This window comes from Podarcis pityusensis (genome assembly GCF_964106645.2).
Source record: "Podarcis pityusensis genome assembly, chromosome: 1".
NCBI classification, from domain to species: Eukaryota; Metazoa; Chordata; class Lepidosauria; order Squamata; family Lacertidae; genus Podarcis; species Podarcis pityusensis.
In genome coordinates this window covers 96,021,818-96,045,148 of record NC_138028.1, presented here as the reverse complement: position 1 = coordinate 96,045,148, position 23,331 = coordinate 96,021,818, and the positions used below count along the sequence as shown (strand labels likewise).

Below are 23,331 nucleotides of genomic sequence, written 5' to 3'. Positions count from 1 at the left end.
GGTGTGCTGATTCTGAGGCTTTTGTATGGAAGAGAAAGGTGAAAAGTCATCACTCCTGAATATTGGGAATTTCCTGTAAAAATGAGAGAAAATGTGAAGATATTCCCTGAAATTGTGGAGTGTGTGGATTGGGAGTGATATTTAACTTAATATGGTTACAATGATGTGTATCCTTCATTTACCTTAACCCAACCCCCAGTACTAGCACTGAGTGTTGCAGCCTCCTCAACAGCCCACATTTCCCATAGAAGGTCTGGTGGGTAAGGAGTCTGCTTGTAGAGTATGACAGGTGATAGCTGTTTGTCAGTAGCCACAAATAATGTACTGAACTGCCTAGACATGACAGATTGTACTAGGTGGTCTTGGTAACAGTTTCATCATGGCAATCTAACAAGGATTTAGAAGGAGAGAGCATTTTTCTGTACCACTGATAAAACTGATTTAGCTACAAATGTTTGCAGGCAGGCAATCTATTTGGTAATACAGTGCTGGGGATTATTATTATTCTTTTCTTTTTTTCTATGGAAGCAAGTATCTGTGCTCCTTTGTCGGCTACCCTTTTTGCACAGAGTGTTTGCAGAATGTCCTTGGCATTTTACATTATTTCTGACTACTTCATATCACTGAAAACACTATTGTTTGTTACAAAACCTAAAGCAAAACTGTAAAGCATAAGGCAACCTAAGTTGTTAAGAGCAACATGACAGTCAGTAACCAGTAAACCAATTGTTATGTCAGTTTTGTAAAATACAGTACAGTGGTACCTCGGGTTAAGTACTTAATTCGTTCCGGAGGTTCGTTCTTAACCTGAAACTGTTCTTAACCTGAAGCACCACTTTAGCTAATGGGGCCTCCTGCTGCTGCCGCACTGCCGGAGCACAGTGGTACAGTGGTACCTCGGGTTGCATATGCTTCAGGTTACATACGCTTCAGGTTACAGACTCCACCAACCCAGAAATAGTGCTTCAGGTTAAGAACTTTGCTTCAGGATGAGAACAGAAATTGTGCTCTGGCGGCGCGGCGGCAGCAGGAGACCCCATTAGCTAAAGTGGTGCTTCAGGTTAAGAACAGTTTCAGTTTAAGAACGGACCTCCGGAACGAATTAAGTACGTAACCAGAGGTACCACTGTACAGTCACTGTACAATAATTTTGCTATGTATGTTTTGCATGTTGAATCTGAATGTGGTCTTGGAATGTGGTTTGTTACCAGTATAATGCTGAGTGGAACAATGGATCAGTGTCCTTTATCGCAGTGCGCAGGATGTAATTTCACAGTTTATGTGGGAACAATATAACCACTGTATTTTTAAATGTGTATCTGCCATAGAGAATATTACATAATGATGGTGAAGTGGGTCAGCAATACTAAAACTGTCGTGCGGTGGTTAAACAGACCTCAGAACCTGTCCATCCTTACAGTGTGCGAGACAACAACTGGTGCTTGTAGCATGGTATGCAATTTATTTTTGTTATCGTTTTCATAGGATAGATTTACAGTTATTGTCCCTGTATGCAGAGCACATGCTTTTGGTCCTTATTTTTTAATTTGTTTGCTTGTTTTACTGCCAATGCCATAGGCCAATTTATTTCCATGAGTTAGAATTCACCTTGTGGTTGAAATAATGTGGAACACATTGTTCTGAATGGAAAAACACACAAACACCTGCTCCGCTGCCATGCTTTTACTTCCTCTCAAAAGTTGGGCATGATAATCTAGTAGGGAGGGCTGCTGGGTGTGTGGAGAGGAAGCATGAGTTCCACACAGATTTCTACCTGCCAAAACTCAATACACCGAGGAAACATTTGGATTCTCAGTAGGGTCTTTGAAAGCACTTAGCAAACAGCAGCAGCAATAATTGGCCCTTTAGCCAAAGATAAATCTGTGTTCCAGCAGTGTTAGTAACCACAAGAGTACTCTTCATTATCAGAGTTATTGACATAAGTGTGATTTATGTCTAAGCAAAATGTTTGAGTTCAACTCTCAGAGTTAGGCTGAGAATCATAAAAAATAGCAGGAGATTTAGAACTTCAGTCTTACCACTGTTTACATGCATTTTAGAAATGTTTCCTAATAACACACTTTTTGTAAATATTATTCAAGCACACACATTTGCTCACTTTTTTCACCGAACAGTTAGCTAATCTAAATATTTCATTTTGAGGTATAATTGTTAACAAAAAGAACCATAAAATAAATATTCAGTTATGATGGGCTGAAATAATTAATAAAATCAAACATTATTTGATATTGTGTGACAGAGCTATGTTACAAAGACACCGTATATAGGTGTATTGTTCGTTGTTTGTATGCTTCCGATATACTAACATTGAAATGCTAGCTATCAAAATACACGTTCACTCCCAAACAAATGACGTAGGTTTTTAGAAGCCTTCCTACTCAAATTAGTGGTGACCAATCCAAAGCTTTCCAGGAATTAGATCAGAGCTGAGTACAGAGTACATGCTATTTAATTTACCTATTCAGTTGTTTATAAGATATAACAGGCAATTAGAGGAACAGATAAAACAGTTACATCTATGAAAGCAAGTAAAACCATTATTGCCAGAACAGTACAAAATTAGCAAAAGAAGGTCCCATAAATCAAAACCCCTTAACTGTCAAAAACCAGGAAAAAGTGATGTTTCTTCATCGTACAGCAAAAGCTATACAAATAAGATGCTAGATGCAACTCTATGAAAAGGGAGTTCTGCAATTTAGGGGTTTCCACAGTGAAAGCCCTCTTCCAGGCCACTTTTCCCTGCACACAGGGGTAGGGGTGTGTGTGTGTGTGTGTGTGTGTGTGAGAGAGAGAGAGAGAGAGAGAGAGAGAGAGAAAGAGAGAGAGACACACACACACACAACAAAGAAAGCCCTTCTGCCAGTCTTGGCACCGGAGAGGGTCAGTAGCTAATTTAATCTTCTGTAGGATACCACTTCATTTATTTTTTAAAATTATTTGTATCCTGTCTTTTCTCCAAAGAGCTCAGAGCACCTTACAAAATAAAATAAAAACATAAATTAGCCAGAAACATGTAAAATTTTTAATTATACTTTACAACCTAACATTAAATCAGCAGCAGGATATAATAACATAATGCATCAATTTTTAAAAATTCAAATATTTACAGTTAATATCAATTCCAGCAGTTTACAGCCAAAACCCCTTCTAAAAAGGGGGATGTTTTTGAAAGGTCACTGCTGAGGAGACAACATGGGTTTCCCTTGGAATCTGGTTTGAAAGCCTAGGTGCAGCTACCAAAAAAAGAGTCCTCCCTTAGTCTCAAATAAGCATATTTCTGGGGATGTTGAGACACACAGGAGAGCTTCCACAGATTAGCCCAATTGGCAAGCAGACTCCAGCAGGGAAAAGTGGTTCTTCAACATCCTAAACAAAGGTCAGCAGCAGCACTTTGATGCCTGGAAATAAATCAAAAGGCAGTGTTTCAACAAAGAAATTGCATGCGCACACTCTCTAAAAAAGGCCATCTTAATTGCCTGTGTTATAGGAACTATGTGGTTCAAAGTGCAACCTGCTGCTATTTCTGTTTGTGTGGCATTTTAAATAGGTAAACAGAGGAAAATGCAAAATGCAATGATTTTCAATTAGCAAGATTTTGTATATGTATTTTATAACTTTATATATATTTCTTTTTAGAAATATGAGTTTACATCTGAAGTGTGGCTTTCTAAACAGGTACTTACATTATTAATTGCTTTGAATGGAAAATGTGTATCATTAAAACGTTAGCTGTTAATAAAATGTTGGTAAATGTCCGCATTTTAAACTAGACTATGTTGATCCATTAATCTGAAAAAGAATTAAAGATTAATTTAAGAGAAGCAAACAAAATTGTTTTTAAGCATTGGAGTAACTGCAGAAGTATTACAAATTCTGGAAGTACACTGAACTCGCAAGGGTATTGGGATGGCATTTCAAGCAGATATTCTGGAACAGGTGCATAGGAGCAGTGTCAGGTGTATACAGCTGTCTGATCTTAATTAATAACATTTAATGTACCAGGCAAGAATCACATGGCTTTTCACATGTATAGTGATGTGGTTCCACCTTAGGAGTATTCCTCCCTATTTCTCATCTTAGGGAGTTAGCAAGATGGGTGGGGGCCCATAAGTTACCTTGGACTTAAACCATTTAGGACTTTAAAGGGAACCACCAAAACTATCAGTTGTGCCTGGAGGTAAATTGGTAACCTGTGCAGCTACTACAGGATTGGTGTAATATTATCCCTCGGGCAAGCATAGTGCTTAACAGAAAATTTCAGAATTCTGATTCTATTTCATTTTTATAGAATGAGGAGCCAGTTTTTTCTAAAGATGGCAATAAATTCTTTATGACAGTTCCTGTTAAGCAAGGTGGTCGTGGTGAATTCCATCATATTGCCATGTTTAATGTTCAGGTAAGTTTATTTCACAATTTCAAGTTCATAATTGCACAAGTCTGTAATTAATTATACTGTTGCTTAAACGTCTTATGAAGCGACGTACGATGCCTTGAGTTGCACGCTCCTCCAAATATATTCTGATTTTAGTCACTGATTTGTAGGTATTAGCAAAAATCGTAATCACAGAACACTTCAAATGATGCATAGCTCTGTCCTCTGAAATGATGAAAAGCATCCTTCCAGCAGGTTGATGTGGTGATTTGATTTGGCAAGAAAGCTGGTGAATGACTAAAGATTCCTTTGCTGTTTCATGAAAAGAGCACTTGCAAAGAAGCCAGTGAATGAAGCACTTGGAACCATTTTGAGTATCTCAGGGCATTGTACTCAGTGCTCTTTTTGTTTTGTTTTGTTTTGTTTGAAAAAAAGGTGCCAGTATTTTCCAGTAAGTGCCACACTTTTAACATGGGGGGGGGGGGGAGGTGGCAGTAGTAGGGTGCAGCCTTGAGTAGCCCCAGAAAAAAGCACTGGTTGTACTTACTTAGAAGAAACAAAGATCTGGTCTACAAATTCAGCAAAATGAGATGGTAGGGTGCAGTGTGTGGTAGTATGGTGAAATGATATATTACTAGTTGGAGATCGCATTTTTTTATTGCTTCCTTACATTAAAAATGTAGCACAAATAGGAAAACCAGCAAAAAAAAGGCAGAGCGCTGAGCTAGAAGCGTTGTGAGGCATTCACCCTAACATTAAGAAGAATGTTTGATCAGTGCAAGCATTTCTGTTTGCTTGCCAAAATAATCTCCCCTGTCCTCCCCACATGCACTGTTCTGGGAGTCCACCCTCCCCTCCAGAGCAGACTTGGAGATGGGAGGCCATGGGGCCATATGTGGAGGGTTGTTTTGTTTTGTTTTTGCTTTGTATGAGGTCACTATCAAAAGTGCTATTGCCCACCAGTAGTTTAAAGAACCCACTTCATTCTGCTGCAAGTCTAGACTCAGCCAAGGTCTGTTGGGGAATGTGTCGACTTGACTTTGAAGTGTATGTGCTGGATTTGTATTTTCAGTGTGTTTCCCCACCGCCTGATATGTTGCTCCTATATACCATGCTATTGATCTTGAGATTGTAGATTTTAAAGTGCACATTTATTGTACTTTATACATTTGTACTGACAGAAATATATGACAACTGTCTGTGGCATTTCATTTAATGTTTCTGTAGTAATTAGAGGAACATTCTGTGAAATGTCATGGGATTTAAAAAGCCATGGGAAGCCACAGCGGCAGTACTGAAGCTTTGCGTGATTATCGTGATCTGTCAGTGAATGCTTCTAATGCTTTCCCCTGTGTGTTATACTTTGGATAATGCTGGAACACCTTATTTTCTTTTTATTAAGTTGATTACATTTTTAATAGTAATTAAGAGCTATTCTAGCATTCTTTCCATAGGCAGGGTGAATCTCAGTTGCTCAGATCCTATTAACATTTACTGAAATGTTAGTCCTTCTGAATGGAATCTCATAAAAATGTATATGTATAATGCTTGGAACCAGAGATGTCTTTATAACAGAGTTGGTCGGCCAGCAAGCCTGGTGCCTGAAGCCAGCTACCCATAGAACACCTCATTGGGGATCCTGCCATCTTCCATTCTGTGGACATGACCAAGCCAGCATAGATGTTGCTGAAACAAGAGTGTGAACATGCTAGGAATGTGGTCTTGGGAGCACACATCTTTGTTTTAGACTCTGTTCTGCCACAATCCACCTGATAGCTCATTTGGTAGAGCATGGGAATAAGAATAAGCTGCCCATCTGTTTGAGTTGCCCTAGCCACTCTGGGTGGCTCTCAACAAAATATTAAAAACAATAAAACATCAAACACTAAAAACGTCCCTATACAGGGCTGCCTTCAGTTGGCTTCTGAAAGACAAATGGTTGTTTATTTCCTTGACATCTGATGAGAAGCCGTTCCACAGGGTGGGTGCCACTACCAGTAAGACCTTCTGTCTGGTTCCCTGTAATTTCACTTCTCGCAGTAAGGGAACTACCAGAAGGCCCTTGGAGCTGGATCTCAGTGTCCAGACTGAACAGACTGCAGATGGAGATGCTGAGGCCATTTAGAGCTTTAAAGCAGCAACACTTTGCATCATGCTCGGGAACATACTGGGAGCAAACAAAGACCCTTTAGGCCCGATGTTATATATATGGTAGCCATTTCCAGTCACCAGTCTAGCTGCCACATTCTGGATCCAAGTCTCCTTCTTAGCCTCAGGGTCATGGGTTTGAGCCCCACATTAGGCAAAGGATTCCTACATTGCAGGGGATTGGACTAGATGACTTTTGCAGCCCCTTCCAACTCTCCCATTCCATGATTCTGTGGCAGCCCCACCAAATTCTCAGTTTCTCCATTCCATGTGAGCCTCTCATGGCCCAATCACTTGACATTCCAGGGAGAACTTCAAGAGCAGCAACAGTTTTGAGGGATGCTGGGGGATTGTAGTGATGGAAAACCTCTTTGCATTGCACTACTCATCTATTTCTGGGACTGAGAGAGAGAGGTGGGGTCAAATTGCTATCATATTTAGACCACTGTTTACCTTTGCTGCACTAAACACTAAGGAAGAAGTAAGAAAACTTTTTTCCTGGGTTAATAGTGCATGATCCTTTTCAAAAGCCACTGACAAAGGAGGTAATTATAATTCCCTTTCAGTAACTACAACACTTTCAAATGGTTTCCCACCCTAACCAATTCACTGTTGCTGCAATAAGAAATAAGGCTGCTTTAAATAGGACGAGGAATCACTGTTAGCTCATGCCTTCCACGTGGGGCTTAAAAGGAGTATTGTATGATAGAATTCCATGTACATAGGTGCCTTATATCTTGGATAGGAAGAGACCAGCAAAGTTTTGGCCCAGGCCTCAGAGAAGCTTTGCGTAGTCCTGATTAAAATTAGCATCATATATTGATTTTATTTGAGATGCATAGGAATTAAAATGTATATGGAATTTAAAATATCTGTATACAATAGAATTCTATTTTCATTAGACTTTTATCACATAGAACTAGGTACAAAAAGAAACATATTCCCAAACCACAAAGTGAGTAGACTTACTTAAGGTTAATATACAGATCACATTTTCTCTGCTATTTCTCCACTGCTGTCCTCTCACGTTTGCAGTAGTCTCACATGAGTAATGTGAACACCCTGCTGTGTGAACAAGTAGCTCACATGGTGCGGCTGCCTAATTTTCGTGATCAGGATAGCACTACAGTATACTTCTCTGGTGCTGGAAATTGCTCTAGTTCCTCTGCATAGGTAGATCACTTTCATGAAAAATAAAAGAAATGACTGACAAAATGTAACGTTGGTTCCACTGAATCCCACAGGAATAAGCTATTTTAAGGGCGCATAGCATTGTGGCTTGTAGCCAGAGTGTCACTGAGGATTGAAGGAAATTAATAGCGAGTCTTTTCAGAAAGGCTTGAGCGTATGTGTCAGTTCTGCAGTTTCCAGTAAATGCATGGTTGTGCATAAAAATAAGTTGCTATTATATTAACACAAGATTATGCCCTTGAATTATTATTTTTTGCAGCTTGGGTTTTCTGACCATGGTTGGCTTAAGTGTCCCTTTATCCTTTAAGTGACACATTTGGCCCACTTCTCAAACGTGTCCAAATGGAATGCATTCTTGTCTCTGAACATACCTCTTTCCCAAATCTCTTCAAGAGTCAAGAGGGACAGACCCAAAGATATTACCAGCTCTAAGTCCACTTTCTTCCACAGTTAGTTTGAAGGGGGGAAGGGAAGGACAGGACAGATTTTGAAGCCAATTAATATTCTCCATAGTTGCTTTGGCAAAGAAGGCTTTCCTTCACACCCAGGGGAACATGGGAGACAGGGATTTCCCACTCCTTGTGTACATCAATTGTCAATGAGTGCCATTTCAATTCACTATTTATTTCTTTTGTCTCTCTGTGTACGTCTGCTTGTCTTCAAGATACCACAAGCATTTCTCTTCTTTTTACTTTTCTATAAGAACATAGGAAATGTCTTGCTGCATTAGAATAAGACCTGCAAGTTTAGCATTCTTTGAAAGAATGTCAGCTACTGGCAGATCATAGGTAACCCCCCATAAATTGGCCAGTTCTTTTCTTGCCATTTACCATATCCAGACTTTTATAGATTAAAACCTTGACGAAATGAATTAGCACACCACATGTACACACACACTTGAACTTCATATTAGCAGCCTTCAAAAATGCAGCCTGGCTTGTATCCAGGGATGTTTTTCAGAAGCAGATAGAGCAGAAACTTGCTCACAGTAGCCCCCCCCCCATTCCCCTCCCCCAATTTCCACATCTTGCAGCAGTTCCACAATACCCCATCAAATGCTGTTCCCAAACGTCCTGCCAGAGTAGCATCTTTGCATGCAAGTCAAGAAAGCCCTCATTGCACAAACTGACTTTTGATCATCTATCTCTGGCTCAAGCTAGATATTTATGCTTGGAATGCAATGCCTTTCATGCACAGGATCATGATCACCGTCTTCCTAATGTGCATTTTGTGTACATTAAACTTGTACATTTGAAAATGCCATTATAATCATATTTACAGGTAATTCAGGAGGCAACAGAAAATCATTTTGGGGGGGGGGAGAGAGGAGTGGGGACATTGACATTGACATACCTATTATTATTTTTGTTTATTTTCTTGCAGACCAAGAGTGAACAATTTAGTATAAGACATCTGACATCAGGAAACTGGGAAGTTATCAAAATCTTGGCATATGATGAATATACGCAAAAGATGTGAGCATTATTTTTCTTTGTCTGTTCAGGTAAAATATATGTGTTATAAAGCTAAAAAACTGTTTTATTGGAAACCACATTAACTATTTCTTTAATTTTCAAGCACTACCATAAGATTTAGCCCTAAATATAAATGGAAACTTAAATTGCAATCCACCCTGCTTTACACTAGGCTGGTGGGGGGGGGGAGATATTGGATTGGGCAAAGGACCCCTCTTTCCAGCCCTGTCAGCCTCCATTAAGCTATGCCAATCCCCAGACAGGGATTGCAGTGCTAATTCATTTCATCTGTCAATGTACTGAAGAATCTTTCTCAGATAAAGAGCAGAGATAGACTGTGACATCTTCTGGCTGACTACATTGACAGAAATAACAGAAATTAAAATAAAAAATGGGTTTTTCTAGGCTCTAATAAATAAGGAGCATAACTTGAATACAACTTGTAAAGCTAATATATTGGATTACATTCTCAAATCTCCTACAGATTAATTGTGTTCCTTAGAATACTTAGGGATAAATGTCGGATATCGTCAGTAAGGATGAATGTGCTGGGGGTGTTTTGCTTATAAAAGGACTTGTCTGCCACCCTCGCAATATTATCAAGGGAAAGAAGCATTTTCAAAGGTTGAGTAAGAAATGTTTCTATGATTGTAATTCTTCAATACGGTAGGCAGAGCAATCCAAACTGTAGGAAGCCAGTATAATTTACATGCCTATTTCAAACTCTGTTCAGGAGCAGGGCTGCTGCCAGCTGAGCCTGCCCAAGCCTGGCTGAAGGAAAACAACCCTTTAAAGTGGAGTTTGAATTATACCACCCTTTTTTGCTAGTGTAGCTTCCACCAGGTGGGTAGGTCAAATGAGTCCGAAATAGAGGTGGCCCTGTTTCGCCACCGCTATGCTACTAGAACACCCTTTCTTCAGCAGAGCCGGGATCTAGTTCTTACAAAGGCATATATTTGGCTGAGCTGCGATGAGGCACTTTAGCCAGCATATCCCTGGCTGAGCTCAGGCATCCTATGCCTGTTCTACACAGCCTGGTGGATCTTTGGTTTGGACTGCTCCCTAGGTTTGTGAGATTCCCCCAGTTAATTTTCGAAGAATTTTTATTATGCTGAGGTTTCCACATCATAACATGGCCCTTCATCTGTACCTGATGTGAGAATGAATTAATCTGCCCGGTTAAGAGAACACGTTATTTATACATTATACTACACACAGAGAGAGACAGACAATTTTAAGCTAGGTCACATTCTATTCAAAGCAGTTCAGTGCTATTGACAATAATGTTGCAATCTATCTCTTAATTGTACCAATAGATTTTGAGATAGTTTGTCAAAATAGGAAAAAAATGCATTTGCAAAATATCCTCTACTGCACTGTTTCCCAAACTTTGGTTTCCAGCTGGCTTTGGACTACAACTCCCATCGTCCCTAGCTAGCAGGACCAATGGTCAGGGATGATGGGAACTGTAGTCCGAAAATGGCTGGAGACCCAAGTTTGGGAAACACTGCTCTACTGCATATATCTGCTGCAGTTATGATACTCCTTTTGTTTATCTTTACAACAAATTACTATTATCTCAGCTGAAGGTATTTAATTTTCTCTTTCATTGCCAGTTATTTTTTAAGTACTGAGAGTTCACCAAGAGGAAGACAGCTACATAGGTAAGCAGAACAACAACAGCATATTTTCCAACTGATTGACAGGACCTGTGCCTCTTTGTTTATAAAACCTGTTATCCTTAATGTCTGAAGAAATAGCTCCATGCATTCTTATTCATGTGCCATCAGTTACCTGAGAAACAGACAATACAATTCTGTGGTCTTACAAAGGATGTTATTTTATATATGTGATGTATGTTGTGATAAAATTAGTGCCACTTTCAGTCTCTCTTTTGATCCTGATACTGTGTCTAGTTAATGCTTTGTATACATTGAAACATGTCAGGAAAATAGAAATGAGACTGGGGGAATGAAGTAATTTACAAAAAGTTTGTCCCCTTTAAGCTAGTTTCCTATGATACTGGTCCTCATAGTCAGTTGTATCCAATGCTAATATTAAAGTAGACCCATTGAAATTAATAGACATGACAAGCTTAGGTTCATTCATATTAATGTGTCTACTCTGATTACACCATCATTGCATACAACCTAGTGTATGCTTATGTTGCATGCTATCTTAATGTCTTCTTTGTATATATTTGTTAAATGTTGACATGCGCTTTGTCAAGTTATGCATATATATTTGCATTTCAGTGTGTCAACGATTGAATTGTTGAATCGCCAGTGCCTTTCATGCAACTTCATGAAAGATCAGTGCACGTATTTCAATGCAAAGTTTAGCCCAACTATCAAGTATTTCATTCTGCAATGTAAAGGTAAGTCAGCCTCCTCAGTTTGATATTAGTCGTATTTCAGTTTATTTTAAACACCAACACTTTGCCTTTTTATTATCCATTTGTCATCTTGCCATAAGCTTCATGCCATCAATCCATGGAAGTTTATGGAATAGAGATGGGAAGGAGCGGGCAGCAGATGTGGTAGTCACAACTGCACGGCACAATACTACACTGTTTATTTAAAGAACTCAGACCTTGCAGAAAAGAAATAAAAATATGTGGCATCGGCTAAGAGCATAACTGAGAAGAGAACATGAAGGAAGGTAGAAGCTATGAAAAGGCAGCAGAGCAATCGTATGCATTTTTTCTCAGAAGTGGGTCCCACAGTTGTCAATGGAAGTTTATCCCAGGATTGCAGCCATATGCAATTATACAACCAATAGCAATTAGAGTATGATAATATCCGGAGGGCCATAGGTTCCCCCTTCCTGTAAAAGAGTATGGACACTCTGCAAGCTCTGTTCCAGACTCATCCAGAATAGTGATGGATAAGCTCCTTGTGGCTCAGCTCAGAGCTGGTTTCTGTAACTAGCTTTCTTGCACAATGTTTTAACATTTTTTATTTCCAATCCCACCCCCACCCCTGCTAAAGCTCAATGACAAGGAGATGGAAAATATGTCTAGAATTATCTATAAGTGCATATGTATATGTATTGGTAGAGGAAAGACAACAGTCTGAATATGACACTAAAGCCTAAGCTATGGTTACAGGGAGCCACATTTGTTTTCTGATAGCATAGATTTCCCAGTTCTCAACCTGATGCCAGATTTTGTATTTGATAGAAATAAATATTGGGATCCGTTATTACCAGACTCCACTAAGTCCCTAAAAGATCTAAAATGACATACCGTAGTAAGCTCTCTTTAGCACTGTTAATACATAATGCTAAGGCAAACCATGACCTACTACAAATGTGCAGGTTCTCAAGACTGATGCCCCCTCAGTCCTAATGCTCTACTCAGGCCTAAGCCATGGTTTGGCTTAGCGATATGTCCGAACCCAGGCTCATGGTTTGTGTCACTCCAAGGAAACCACAAAGTGTAATCAAGGTTTGTTCTTGGTTTACTGCTCATAGTTTGTCTGGAAGATAAAAAGCGCAAGGCTGGGTTCTGATGTACCCAGCAGAGCAGGAGCAGGACTGTGGGAGCAGCAAAGCAGTCTAACCTTTGCTGCTGCCATTTACATGTTTGTTCATTTGCACTAAACCATGGTTTCGCTTAGTGTTATGTGAGAACTGGTCCTATAGCCTCAAACTGCCTTCATTATCAGGAATCTCAGGAAAGTGCATAGGAACTTGCTGCTGATGAAGAGCAGTCCACAGTTGGAAAGAAACAGATTCAAAAGTCAGCTTGACTGTTGGACAGTAGAAATCGCAGCAGCAAGAACATAAATTGAGGTCAGGCTGTCCTTGACTGTGATACTGTTGTCTGGCCCTTGAATCTTGAACTGAGCCTGGGACACATTACTTTTGAGTTCTTTCCCTAAATCTCTAACAGCCTCCAAATGACTTTGAAAAGTGCTGAATACTCACTGTTCTCTTTTGAATTTAATAGTAGCTGCAGGTGTTCCATACTTTTTATAATCAGACTATTAATCGCTCTATGTGCCAGTTTCTCAACTGTAAAATTGAGATGATAATAATAATAGTACCTCAAACTTGTATTATTCGCCATGGGACTATCCTAGTAATGCACTGGCATTAACGAGACTACTCATGGGTTTAGTGTTGAAGAACATGCATTAATTGTTTGGAGGACTGAGTGCAGAGCAGCTAAAGCGCATCATGAGATGCTTGCTTTCTACTGAAATGCTGATGCCTCTATATTTTATAATTTTATGTTTAATAATTGTATGTGTATGTTGTCTGATGTTATAGGACCTGGTGTTCCAGTTGTCAGTGTGCATAGTACAAGCAATCCTGAAAGTAAGTCTACACTACTAGTTCATTGTGGATTTTCTCTCTTACTTTTAGACCTTTGCAGAATTAATTTATGAAAACCCATCTTAATTACAGCTTAGCAATAAACATCCCTGTAAGTGATAAGAGTAGAGGAAAATTAATCAAGTGACTATAACATACCAGGGATTTTGCAAACTGATGTTATACTAGATGTATATCTTTTAACTCCTGTTAATGCTTGCGTTAATTAGGTGGCACAATGGCACGATCCCTTTCACTAACTATGCAAATTGAGTTCCTGTTACAGGGACTCGGTTATATGCTTTGAAATACTTTAAAGCTGTAATCCAATTAGTTTGGATTAAGGTGCTGTTTTACAAGTGCTACTTGTCTAATTCAACCTACGTTTAATAAACCAAATTTTGCTTTTCTTAATCTTCTGCAGTATTACAAAACTCTTTAAAAATGTGCAGTGTGTTTCTCCAAAACTGTAAGATATATCCAATAAAAAGCCCACCCAAAAAAATCCCTCAATATTCTTTCTACTCTAATAATTCATTTCCACAGATGATATAAAAATACAAGCCCAGTAGGATTGGGAGTGTGTGAAGTGACAGATTACCTGCCACATCCAAAACCCTGTTGGCTCATCCTGGCCAAAGCAGGAAGTATGGACAAGCTTCCCCAGCTAGATTTTCTTTTTATTTCTTTATCCCATTTGGTTCCAATGTGGGGCCAGGCTAGTGTAGATGTGGGACCCTATACTGGAACCTCTGCTCTACACTTTTCTGTCAGTGAACAGGCACCTGCTCTCCTCCTTAACTTCTTTCAGCCGGCAGAGCTGGGGATTTGCAGTGTTCTCCTTACCTTTTTATTTGAAATCTCAAAAATAAATATCAACATTTCATTAACTTTAGCACTACTGTACTGCTGGCATTTAGTCTGAACATTCTTAGCATTAATTATAATTTAATTTCAAATGTATGGCTGGAAAGTAACATTTCAGTCCACTCCATGCAGCTGTGCATCATTTGGATAATGTAACTAATGCACTTTAATTGATGAAGACTTGGATCCAGATGATCCCTTGTTCAAGTCTTTTTGATATTCTCTTTAAAGTACAATATTTTTGTCTATGTTAACTGGACTAGGCAGTTGTCAGCATAATGGTTTGATACTTGTACAAAGAAGCAATGACTGGCTCTGATCCTTTTTAGAGTCTCCATCTGCAAAGGTTCAAAGGAAAGATTTCGTTTGTTCAGAGCATTTTTTAGCAGAAAATTGGATAATGTCTAGAGATCATTGTTTGCCATTTACGATAAAACCAATGACGTATCTAATGCCTGAATGCAAAATTAGATAATCTCTTCTATTAATAAAGCAGAAAATACACGATTGAAGTTTACTTCAATTACTGTATCTGAAACAATGATTACAATATTTTGGTTGACTGCCCAGAAATTACTTCCTAGCTAGATTATCCCTTGTTGCCCTAAATGAGGAGAGATATAAAAAATGAAAAATGAAGATTGAAGCTGAGAGAAAACCAATCAAATATTTATCCAGATACAGATGGATTAAAAAATATTAATTCAAACCATGTTGTAATGTTAAGGTTCTGTGGCATTCTGAATTGAGCACTGGAAGAATGCATTACTAGAGTTTAACTTCTCTTTTCATTCTGGCACGCTGGGCAAGCTATTCCCTGATGTATAACTTTTTCTGCACTGGTTCATTTAATTAAGGACCATAGGAACAGAGGACTTTGCTGTATGCTAAGTCAGACCATTGGTCCACCTGGCTCAGTTTTGCTCACGCTGACTGACAGCAGTTCTGCAAGATTTCAGGAGTCTCTCCCAACCCTACCTGGAGATGTCAGGGATTGAATTCTGGACCTTCTCTATGCCCCTGAAAATCACCTGCCCTGTCCGGGATTCAACGGATACTTTGTTCCCCCTTAGCCTAATTGGGGATTGAGGTGGGGAGGCTGTAGGGCAGTTCCAAACACACCTCAGCCAGGTCTGGCCTACAGTAGTTTAGTTGTCCATCCATACCCCAGAGAATTGAAAGGTGGAAATAGGAAAATACTCAAGGCAGTCATTTGTGGCCTTACTCAGCTGAACATCCCTTCTCTCTATACTCTATAGATAATATTATTCCTGATCCACCCAAGAACAGGCTCATTTAGGTAACATCAGTATTTAACAATGAATCAAATTCAATTGTGTTACAAACTGAGCTAAAGAGTGTTCATAGTGTCCATTATATAAATATGTTTTTAGAACATGCATTTGGTTTGGGTTTAGCCTCCTTAAAAATATGGATTATTATTTTTATACTATACTGATTGACACACACATATGTGTTTCTTTTTCTTGTCATTTGCTCTTGCAGAATTTTATATACTAGAAAATAATTCTGTATTAAATGAAGCAGTCTTAAAGAAAAGAACATTCAGGACAGAAACTAAAATGCTTCACATTGATGACTATGGTAAATATATATGAATGCTGTTGAGAACCAAACAGAACATTTTCAAATAATATATTTTTTCATCTTTGAAACTACCAGCCTTTAATGTTTTACTCTTTTCTTAAAAGAACTTCCTTTACAGTTGTCATTTCCAAAGGATTTCACAGAACGGAGTGCATATCCTGTCCTCTTAATAGTGTGAGTATAAATCATTAAAATTAGTTAAATTGATTTATGAAATGGTTTGTTTGCATGCTATTCTAGGCCACATGAAATTGTCATTGTATGAAGAGCTTCACTAAATATCCTGTAAATTATTTATATATCAATAGATATGACCATCGTTCCATTAGGGCAAATATTTAATCTTGCTGGATGGAACTATACCCCCTCTTCCCATGTGCTGTTTCAGGGACTCTCCCAACACCCCAGAGCCAAATTTGAAGGAAGTGCAGGGAGAGGAGAAGCTGTTGTACAAGCAGAAGTCATTGAGCAGGCTTCTGGTGACAGCATTCATTAGTTTAATCGTGCCCAAAGATATAGATACAGATGTCCGTAAGAGGAGCTATCTGCTTGGTTCACATCATGCACTCATGTGCACACTACCTTCGGAAGGGATCAGATGTTAAACAAAATAACCACTTGATTATCCCAAGAATATCTTCCCTGGGGTGGATGGTAGATTTTTCACAGAAACTGTTCAAATGTTGCGAGAAAACCAAAGGGATCCTACACAAGTCGCTACTACTTTTCCCATAGTGACTAGCTGTTTCTCTATTTCTGAGCATGGAAAACATTCCTGTACGCTTTGACCATTGCAGGGATTGCACAGGGGGTTTTTTTGTTCATGATAATAATAGCCAGAGCCGTAGCTACGAGGGTTGGGGGGCTATCTGGGTTTTCGAGGCACCATTGAGGCTCGGTCTGTGTTTGTGTGTGCACGCAAATGTGCACAGGTGTGTGTGTGCCAAACTGGGTATTATACCTGGGTGAAATTTCTTGAAGGAAAGCTTTTCAGGTTAAAAATAATTTGTCCTAGAATCTTTGCAAGCTAGAAGGAGTTTGATTATATGTAATAGCTGAAAAATGATACAGTATTAGATTTGATTTAAATTGTAGTGAGCACATACCACAATAATCTGCTTCTGACTTTTTAAGCATCTGATGCATGTGTGGCAAGTGCCCTCCAGATGTTGTTTAACTATTTCCTTGTTTCATAAAAAATATGTATTGTTCGATAGTAAAAAACAAACAAACCTCCAAGCAGTTTACAAAAGATAAAAGACTAAAACCAAGAATAAAATTACAACTTTACTTTAAAACATACAGAAGTTAAAATACTAAAGCAGATTAAAATTACACCCACTTTCTCACTAAAGCTCCCACCATCCACAGCCAGCATAGTCAGTGGTTCAAGTTTAGTAGCACCTGGAGGTCACTGTGCTAATAGAATTCATATATGATCATGGCAGCAGAACTACACTGGCCATAATAAAAGTGTCTGATTCAAAAGTGTGCAAAGAATTCATTGGGGTAGCTTACATATATTTATCGAAATATATTGTACCATTTCCCCACAAGCTTAAAGTGGTCAATTCTTTAAAAATGCAAAAATTAAACAAGGCAAAATTACACCATTATCAATCAAAAGAATAGCACAGAACAGTTGTGATAGATAGAATCCTAATTTCCTTTGAACTCTGCTCTTGCTGGTGGAAAGCAGTAAGGAGAAGAGATTTTTTTGCAGATTTCCCTTTCCCCCTCCACTTTTGTTTCCTCCAAAATGTTGCTCTGGAGCACTGGAAAACCAGAGCCGTGTTGGAAGTGGTATTGGGAGTTGCAGGCAGGGAGGCAGACCAACAATTAACACCTGTCCCACCAGCAGGTGACTCGCTTGGATCACAGTCCTTACCAATGGGAAAAGGAAAGGGGAGGGTTCTGTTGTAGTTAAAAATCAGCTGATTTGTATGAGTTGCTTTTCACACATGGCCTTCAGTGTGAAGCCAAGGGCCCACCACACAATTACCTTTTTAACACAGATGTGCTATTTGAAGGCTGATATCTTACAGAAAGCAGTGGGAGTGTTATGGAAGGCCTCCAAGCTTAAGAGATCTACATAGTTCAGATGGGGAATTAGAATGGCTTCTCAGACTGCATCCATCATCAATTAATCATTTGTATTTGCATCAAGGATTCCTAACTTACTGTTTGGTTAGATAGTGGCCTGGTTTCATAATTTAGCATTTAGGGGCAAGTGCTGTAGCTCAGAGGTAGAGCACAGGTTTTGCACGCAGAAGGTTGCACTTCGATTCCTGGCATTTCCAGGAAGGGCTGGGAAATACCACCCACCCGAAACCTTGAAGAGTCACTGCCAGTCAGTGTCAACAATATTAAGCTAGGTGGACCAATAGTTTGGTTCAGTATGAGGTTGCTTCTGATCTTCAAGGCTAGAGAAGGCCCTTTTTGGCAATGTTAAATCATGGTTTAATGTTATATCTGAACTGGACCACTTTTCACTTATACGATACACGATATCTTTTTATTGCTCTTGTCTTATTATGATATTTTACTTTTACCCTACTAGATAGATATGGCTCATGTAGTTATATCTTGGTCTGTACACCTCCTTGCATAACCCCCTTGCTCACTGATGACTTGTCATCCTCTTGCTCCAGTGCTGGGAAATGGCAAACAGAGCTGTGTTATACAGTCTTTAGCCCACCTGCCAAATTAGCATTGCTCAGATTGCTAAGTATAGCACATTTGAAATGGAGAACATCATCATCTAGATTCCTCGGCGTGTCTTTTTCTCATAAAGCTCTCACAGTGCAAAGGAAATTCTAGTTAATGAAACTGGAAGTTGCACATCTAAACTATACATAATGTTACAAAATGTTTTCAGATCCCCCCCCCCACCTCCCAGTGTAGCAATATGAAAAGAAATAGCAATTAGCAAGGAATCTCATTAGCATGAATGGGAAGTGCACAGAAGAACCTTCAGCATCTGCTAACCTTTGATTATTGATAAGACTGAATTTATCATATTCTCCCCCCACCCTTTTAGAACACCTAAAACTGAAAAGAGCTGTCGCACTTGTGGGTTGTGCTGCTTTCAGGCAGTTTGCCTCATATACTTTTCTCCCAATATTCTGTTTCTGATGTCCATTTAGTTTTCCTTTTTTCTTACAATATTTAAATTATTGCTAGTACAACTGGGTTGCTACTTAGTATATGTGGGTACTATTTGCTAGTATGCTAGTTATTAACTCTTTTAAAAAGCTGAAGAGTTTCTACAGTTGCACATGTCTGCAACATTAGAACACCGTTGAGCAAGTTAAGTTACGTCATAAAGTATATGTTAATGTATGGTTACATAAATCGTTTGTATAAGATGAAGTATCCATAATGATCAGTAAGGCAACAAAACAATATTCTAGATTTGGGTTGTCATGTGTCCTACTTTAACAGAAGATAGTCCTCTAGTTGAAGGACTGTATAGTCCAAGTATAGTTTTAAAACAAAGAACAATAAGAAGGGAGGGCTGGGGCATTGAAGTTGTCCATCAACAATTAGTACTTGGGCAGAAGGCTGGTGAGATGTATTGTATTTCTATTTAAAGTATTGCAATTGTTACTAAATTTGCATCTAAATATGCACATTTTAAGAAATCGGTGTTCTCTTTAGTTTTTTCTTCTGGTGATGTCTAAGTGGCTACTATTTTCTGTTCTACTCATTTTATTTATTTCTTGGATTGCTAGTTGCCTTTTGACGTACGGGTCTCCAATTGTAAACCAAAGAGCTACAGTTTGAAACCTCTTCAATCCAGGATGATATTTTAAGACATGCACTGATTTCCAGCAGTGTCAGAAAACCTCTGTTAGTCAGTTCACATGTGACCGTGATATGTAGAATGGGATATAGGAGTGAACTTTGGTTTCACACAAACATATCCCGTCTTCCACTGTGTGTATAATCTTTAATGAGACTAGGTCTTTGTTTGTAATGGCCTAAACAACTAGACCCAACTCGTGCTACTCTAAGGGGTGGGGTAGGATGAGTTGTGAGGCTATAGGGTGAGGAGAGGTTTGAGCTAGCTGTGAGGGGGTAGCCAAGGGGGAGAGGAGTTAGCAAAGGGGTTGGTGAGTGGAGCAAGCAGGGGTGACAGACTCTGGTGTAACTGTATATGGGGATGTACCAGGTTGTCATTTTAAAGAACGATCAGAACATAGAAGCAAGAAGAGAGATCTGGGAAAAGAATAGTTGAGATAACTGAATTAACAGAAGGGTACTGGAAAAGTGTTAATTCTGAGAGTGCAAGCTTCACAGTCCACCCATCTGACTTAATCGTAAAACATGGAAATAGTTATATTTCTGAGGCAGGGGGTGGCTTACATGGTACCCTCGAAATGTTGCTGGACTACAACTTTCCACATCTCTGACCACTGGCCAGTCTCACTGGGGCAGTTAGGAGTTGTAGTTTAACAAGTTGTGGGAGCCACCATATTGGCTATCCTGTTCAAATGCAATTACGTTGTGCTCACTGCCAAGGAAAGAAGAAGTGGGGGGAAAGGAACACATTGACTTTTCTATGTTGTTCTAACAGTAAACCATTTTTCTTTTCTTTCTGCTGAACCCCTTACCTTTTCAGTTATACATTTTCAGTGCTGGTGTTAGAGAAGTTATTTTTAGAAATCTCTTCACAATATAATGAAAAGTCAATACTAAAAGTCTGTCAGGAGAGACCTTCTGGGGCTGATTTAATTTGTCTTGGATCTTTCAGAAGAGCAGGAGGTGGTAATCCTCAATCCAATTTGCTAGAACCTCTACCCTGAAAGTGCCAAATTAGTATCCTCTTATAATTAAAGATAAGCCCAAATTGTACCTGAGAATACAGAACTTACTTTTGCGGTTCGCATGTTGCTTCTGTCCAGAATGAATACAGCATCAAGTCCATTGAACTGTGTGCAGACTTCAGAGATCTGGTTTGGGGTGGGGGAAATATAGATTGGCACTTAAAAACACCAAAAAAACCCTCTCATGTCCAAGCAGTGACCTTCTCCTCCTTCTCAACACCAGAAGTACCTGCTCTTAAAAAAAAATACAGTCGATCCTATGTTTATGTTAACCCTCTGGTTACGTAAACTTCGGGATGCGTGCACAGCAAACCCGGGAGTATTTTACTGGGTTTAACCACATGTGCATGTGCAGAAGCAGTAAACAGTCTGTGCATGCGCAGAAGTGGTACTCAGGTTGTGAAAACCTCGGGATCCATCTGCAACCAGAGGTACCACTGTACAGTGGTACCTCGGGTTACAAACACTTCGGGTTACAGACTCCACTAACTTAAAAGTAGTACCTTGGGTTAAGAACTTTACCTCAGGATGAGAACATAAATCGCACACCGGCGGTGTGGTGGCAGCCGGGGGGCCCATTAGCTAAAGTGGTACCTCAGGTTAAGAACAGTTGCAGCTTAAGAACGGACCTCCGAAACGAATTAAGTTCGTAACCTGAGGTACCACTGTACTGCTATTTCAGATACAGAATCATGTTGTTTCTTTTGGGAAATATCAGGGGAATATAAGTTAATTCTGAAGTCCCTCGTGTAGGAAACAGCAGAAGAAAAATGGGTGACTGTCTGAATTCAAAAGTGTGGGGGCCTGACTCACTCTCGGAGCTCCCAGCAGAGTTTAAAACAGAAATAAGTGCAGCATTTGCAAAGTGTGGGGAATATGTGTGGTTAAACCTTTATATGCCCCAGTATTAAGCACTTAAAATTGTACTCTCCCACCTTGGAGTGAATAGACCACAACCTTAAGTTTAAATGCTTTACTTGTAGTAATGAGAACTCTGTGCCCCAGCAGAAACAGCATGGATAAGGTATTCTTAAGTTACAAAATATAAAAAGTATATTTGGATATGGAGTCATTGCTTGGGAGCTCCAGCTTCATGTATCTGGTGAATTGCATGCTTCTAAGAGAAGAACCAGCCCAAAGGAGAGAGGTCATGACCAACCTGAGTCTTTTCTAGCAGTTAAGAACTCTGGGATCCCTAACCCCTTTCTTACTGACAATTATGTATAGATATGTTTGGCTGCATAAATTTCCCACAGTTTCAAGTAGCAGTGATATAGATGCCTTTTATGATGTCATTTATCAAAGCTCTACATTGTGAAAGTGGTAGTTCTGCAATTAACATAAGGTCCTATCACACCAGGTCTCTGTGTGCAATCTCTTTTTGTATGATGGTGCACATATGGTAAACAGTTAATTTCCTTTCAGATGATATTGCAGAATGCTTTATTCCTGTTTACAAATCAGCGTAGTTCGCACCTTCTTGGATATTGAAGGGCTGGAAGCTTCAGACAGTTGTATCACTCTTCGAAGGTTTAATTTCTTTCAGCAGTCCCCCTTTACAATAACACACCTAACTGAAAGCATTTTCGAAACTCTGTCAATGTTCCTTTTCTACACTGTTTGCCACAGCTACAGTGCCACAGCTACTGTAGCTTCAATTAATTTAAAGCTCCACGTCTAAATGGGGCATGTTATGAAGGGCTTGGGGCCATTAGATATAAGAGGACAATATTAAGAATCTGTAGCCCTCTTCATGTGCTGCTCACATATAAAGAACATTAAAATATTAGGTGAGCCTTCTTGGGCCTATTCTATCATTCTGTTATAACAGAGGCCAGATGGATGCTTACGGGAAGCCCACAAGCAGGATATGAAGTCAAAAGCGTTCTCCTGCTTGTGATCCCAAGCAATTGGTATTCAGAGACATAATGAAAGCATCTTGACTGTATATTTAGCTACACTGAATATAGCTTCTGCAGCAGGGAGCTTTATCTACATACATACATACATATTATTATTATTATTATTATTATTATTATTATTATTATACAGAGGCATTCCATGTGATTTAGAAACCTGAGTAATCCTGGGTAAGGCATGAGGAGGACTTCCTCCTTTTAGAATGAACACAGTATTGGCAATTATCCTTTTATCAGTCTCAAAGAAAAGTCACTTCTATAGCAACTAGTTATTGAAGAAGGCATTTTTTTGGGGGGGGGGTTACCCAAGTGCACATAAGAATGAGAAGACAGAAGATAGCCAGATAGTGTTATGTGAGCATGGCTGAATCTACCCCCTCCATACACTTAGTAATACCTGAGCATCAGTCCAGCCAGTATTTTTACCTTCTATTTCTCTGAAGGCAGCAATAGCTACAACATGGATTGCTTGAATATGCCTCATTGGTTGGAAATAAGTCATGAAGTCTTTCTGAAAGGAGGGTGAGGAAGGGCCTGGCTTGAGGCCTGTGTATCAGCATGGTGCCTGTGAACGGCTCTTA

At 39.3% G+C, this 23,331-nt stretch overlaps 1 protein-coding gene across 3 annotated transcripts in view; it reads left to right on the top strand.

Moving 5' to 3' along the window:
• The window catches only part of DPP10 (dipeptidyl peptidase like 10), a 580,058-nt gene that overhangs the window by 534,022 nt on the left and 22,705 nt on the right, over positions 1-23,331 (top strand). For all 3 annotated transcript variants that reach the window (XM_081006655.1, XM_081006654.1, XM_081006656.1), the window contains 9 exons: positions 1,329-1,452; positions 3,658-3,696; positions 4,310-4,417; positions 9,116-9,207; positions 10,824-10,871; positions 11,463-11,584; positions 13,483-13,530; positions 15,901-15,999; positions 16,107-16,176. In XM_081006655.1, coding sequence (XP_080862781.1) covers positions 1,329-1,452; positions 3,658-3,696; positions 4,310-4,417; positions 9,116-9,207; positions 10,824-10,871; positions 11,463-11,584; positions 13,483-13,530; positions 15,901-15,999; positions 16,107-16,176 — 750 coding nt within the window. The remainder of the gene's footprint in view (positions 1-1,328; positions 1,453-3,657; positions 3,697-4,309; positions 4,418-9,115; positions 9,208-10,823; positions 10,872-11,462; positions 11,585-13,482; positions 13,531-15,900; positions 16,000-16,106; positions 16,177-23,331) is intronic.